Raw genomic sequence first — 4,477 nt, forward strand, 5'->3', positions numbered from 1 at the left:
TTGTAGTGTAGATATGAAGCCATAGTGAGGAGCTAGTTGGATTAACATAGTGTCAAAGCTACAAACAGCTAACCTGACTCTGTAGAAAGATAACAACGGATGGATTTCCACTGCAGGAACTTGAGGCAGGAATTTCAACCTTTCTGTTTCCTTTGCGGCGCCAAATCCAACAGCTTTGACTGCAAACTGCACCGAAACAACCACAAATAGTCGGCATTACTCCAGTTCCTTGTAGGAGATAGTACAATAGAGCTTTGTTATGTCAGTAGAGATTTGTTAGTAACGTTTACGCTAAGAACACATTTTGAGTTGTTTTGGTCGTTTTTTTGAGTCATTTCAACAATTTATGAGCATTTACTTTTGAACAATTCATCACCATCTCATGACACGACATTTCCAGATAATTTTTGTCATTTTTGTAATTTTACACAGGATTTTGACAATTTGAGTAATTTTAAATATTTTTGTAGAACTTTAGGATACTTTTATGCTGGTTTGAGCACTTTCTGGGTAATTTTGCAGATTTTTTGGTGTCATTGTCAACCATTATCGAGTAATTTTGGGCCATTTTGGACACAGTTTGAGTAATTTGGGAAAATTTCTGTGTTATTCTAGACACTTGTCGTTTGCATTTTATCTGTCTGGTGATGCCACATTAGCGTAAACCTCCATGTTTGTAGTAGCTGATATATTAACCATCCACAAAGCTGAAAAAGACTTGATATTTTGAAATTTTTTTTCACAGGACAGCAACAATATTGAAATGTACATCTTACAAAAGGTAGATAAACCAGCTCGTAGCACCGTAAATCTCAAATTATCACCTTTTGGGAATCAAAATCTTCTTTTGTCAAATCTGTGAAGCTGATTGAAGTCATGCTCACGGCTTAAACTGAAAGAAAAGGTGACTGACGTGTCCTTATGGTGTTAAATATTAAATTGGGGTAGTAAATTTAACCTTGTTTGTCTTTGTAGTTAAATATTTCTTTGAGGTAGTTCAACAACTGCACTCGAAAAAAGGAAAGTGGTGCCTGATACATACTTTAAAACAAACAAGAAAAGATTAAATCATGCAGTATTTACATGATATTAAATTCATTAATGTTGCAATAAAGGAGAGTATTTCTACACGATTAAATAGCTTTCTTCAGCATTAAGGTGAAACTTTGGTCCAATTTAATGTAATCAGAAGCATTTAAAGTATTTGGCTTCATTTATAATAAATTAAACTGGTCAACGTGTTGCTTCATGCTGAAACTGAACTGTTTGATTGTGTGGAAATACTTTGTGTTGATTCAAAGAGCTTGTGATTATTTTGAGTCTTGTTCACTATCCGTCTGTCCAACCCTGCCTCTTCCTCCTCCTCATCATCCCTCCTCCAACTCAGGATGATGAAGACCATCAGCCGCCTCCACAAAGCCATGATGGTGCTGGAGTACTTCACCAGCCACTCCTGGGTGTGGAACACCGACAACGTGGCCATGCTGCTGGCCCAGATGAGCCCCGAGGACAAGAAGGTATCTGGATGAAGGGAAGCTCTGTTCAGAAACAAGCAGACGCTACAGAGAGGCAGCAGACTGGCTGAGTTAATGTCTGACTGGAGAAACACATTCATTCATTCATTCATTCATTCATTCACTGCTGACGTCGGTTTATAGTGAACAAAGATGTTGTTTATCAGGAATCTGTGAAAGGCTTGTTGGTGGATTCAAGTATGACACATTTCAGCCTTTTCTCTCAGTGGAAGCTAATCTGAACAAAAGGAAACTAATTCTGTAATGTTATCTTGGCTTAGCTTATTTTAGCGTATCTGGATTTGTCTAAATGTATCTAATTTTAATTTATCAGCATAATTTGGCATATTTTAGCTTAGCTTATCTTTATCTTAACATAGCTTATATTGTGTTGGCTTGGCTTAGCTAGTTTTATTTTGTCTTATCTTAGTTTGTCATAACATAGCATGTCTTGACTTAGCTTAGCTTACCTTAACTTTTCTTAGTTCATCTTAACTTAGCATACCTTGGCTTATCTTAGCTTAGCTTGTCTTAACTTGGCTTGTCTTGACTTATCTCGGCTTAGCTTTTCTAAATTTGTCTTAGCTTGTCTTAACTCAGCATATCTTGGCTTATCTTAGTTTAGCTTATCTTAAATTACTTTAGCTTGTCTTAACTTTGTGCATCTTGGTTTATCTTTGCTTATTTTAGCTCATCTTTGCTCAGTTTATCTCAGTAATGTTATCTCGGCTTTGCTTATTTTAGCATATCTGGATTTGTCCAAATTTATCTAATCTCAATTTATCTTACCTTGTCAGTATAATTTGGCTTGTTTTAGCTTAGTTTATCTTACTTAATCTTGGCTTACAATATCTTAGCTTATCTTATCTTAGCTTGTCTTAACTTAGCATATCTTGGCTTATCATAGCTTAGCTTATCTTAACTTACTCTAACTTGTTTTAACTTGGCGTATCTTGGCTTACCTTAGCTTATCTTATCTTAATTTACCTTAGCTTGTCTTAACTTTGTAAATCTCGGCTCATCCTAGCTCATCTTACCTTATCTTATATTCACATATCATGGTTTGCCTGAGCTTATCTTTGCTAATCTCAATTTGTTTAGACTTATCTAACCTTAATTTATCTTAGCTTGTCTGTGTATTTTGGCTTATTTTAGATTAGGTTATCTTACTTTATCTTGGCTTAACATATCGTAGCTTATCTAGTCTTGGCTTGGTTTGGGTAATTTTATTTGTGGCTTATGTTAGTTTTTCTTAGCTTAGCTCACCTTTTTTTTATTTTGGTTTTGGTTATCTTTGCATATCTTCACTTATCCTACTTTAGCTAATTTTGGCATATCTTAGCTAATCCAATTTTATCTTGGCTTAAATTATCCTATCTTACTTTAGTTTATCTTGGCTTATTTTACCTTACTTCTCTCTGCCTAGCTTATCTTCCTAGCTAATTTTATCTTAGATTGTCTTAGCATATCTTAACCTAGCTTAGCTTGTCAGTTTTCTCTAGTATCATGCAGCTTTATTTTCATCTCAACAGCCTTTTTTTTCTTTTAACACTCACTAACAGACACAAACACACTAACCAGTTACGTCTCTGATAATAAATGTTGTTGTTGGTCGCTGATGGTGTTTTTTGTGCTTAATTCTGCAGGTTTTTAACTTCGATGTGCGTCAGCTGCATTGGGCAGAGTACATGGAGAACTACTGTATGGGAACCAAGAAATACGTTCTGAACGAGGAGCTGTCGGGTCTTCCAGCTGCCCGCAAACACCTCAACAAGTAAGAATCTGCACCAATAAATTTGTAAAATCTGTAAAAATCTGATCCTGCAGCCTCGTACTGACACAGGAAGAAATATTATATGACAAGATCTCCATCTGGACCAGCATACTGCAGAGAAACCTAGCATGTCTTAACTTAGTTTATTTGGACTTAGCTTAGCTAATCTTAACTGATCTCAGCTTGTCTTAACTTACCATATCTGGACTTAGCTAATCTTAATTTATCTTGGCTTATCTTAGCTTAGTGTATCTTAACTTTTCTTAGCTTAGCTTAACTTAGCTTGCCTTAACTTAGCATATCTTGACTTTTCTTAGCTTAAATTATCTTAACTTAGTTTGTCTTAACTTAGCATGTCTTGACTTAGCTTATCTTATCTTAGCTTATCCTAACTTAGCTTAGCTTGTCTTAACTCGGCTTGTCTTTGCTTAGTGTATCTTAACTTTTCTCAGCTTATCTTATCTTGACTTAGCTTGCCTTAACTTAGCACATCTTGACTTTTCTTAACTTGTCTTAACTTAGCGTATCTTAACTTGACATATCTTAACTTAGCTTGTCTTAGGATATCGTGACTTAGCTTAGCTTATCTTAAGTTAGTGTGTCTTGGCTTGTCTCAGCTTAGCTTATCTTAAGTTGGTATGTTGGCTTATCTTAGCTTATGTTAACTTAGCGTGTCTCAACTTAGCGTATTTTAACTTATCTTAACTAAGCTTAGCTTATCCTAGCTTATCTTAGCTTGTCTTGACTTAGTGTATCTTGACCTTTATTAGCTTAGCTTATCCAATTTTATGTTGTCTTAGCATATCTCCACTTAGCTTAGCTTGTCTTAACTTATCTTAGCTTGTCTTAACTTAACATATCTTGACTTTTCTTAGCTTAGCCTATCTTGACTTAGCTTGTCTTAACTTAGCATATGTGGACATAGCTTAGCTTATCTTAACTTAGCTTGTCTTAGCATATCTCGGCTTAGGTTAGCTTATCTTAACTTAGCATATCTTGACTTAGCTTGGCTAATCTTAACTTAGCTTGTCTTAGCTTATCTTGACTTATATTAGCTTAGCTTATTTAAGCTTAGCTTGACTTACCTTAGCATAACTTAGCCTAGCTTAGCTTAATCTCTGTATTTGTCCATTAAACCCTCATATCTGGTAGAAATGTGACTTTCATTCTGATGTTTTTGTCTTTCCAG

The 4,477-nt window shown here is 35.2% G+C and overlaps 1 protein-coding gene across 2 annotated transcripts in view; it reads left to right on the plus strand.

Annotated features, from left to right (window-relative positions):
- Positions 1–4,477, plus strand: part of far1 (fatty acyl CoA reductase 1) — a 39,594-nt gene that overhangs the window by 32,218 nt on the left and 2,899 nt on the right. For both annotated transcript variants that reach the window (XM_023289629.3, XM_023289627.3), the window contains exons 11-12: positions 1,388–1,517; positions 3,161–3,288. In XM_023289629.3, coding sequence (XP_023145397.2) covers positions 1,388–1,517; positions 3,161–3,288 — 258 coding nt within the window. The remainder of the gene's footprint in view (positions 1–1,387; positions 1,518–3,160; positions 3,289–4,477) is intronic.

This window comes from Amphiprion ocellaris, chromosome 3 (assembly GCF_022539595.1).
Source record: "Amphiprion ocellaris isolate individual 3 ecotype Okinawa chromosome 3, ASM2253959v1, whole genome shotgun sequence".
Taxonomy (NCBI): Eukaryota; Metazoa; Chordata; class Actinopteri; family Pomacentridae; genus Amphiprion; species Amphiprion ocellaris.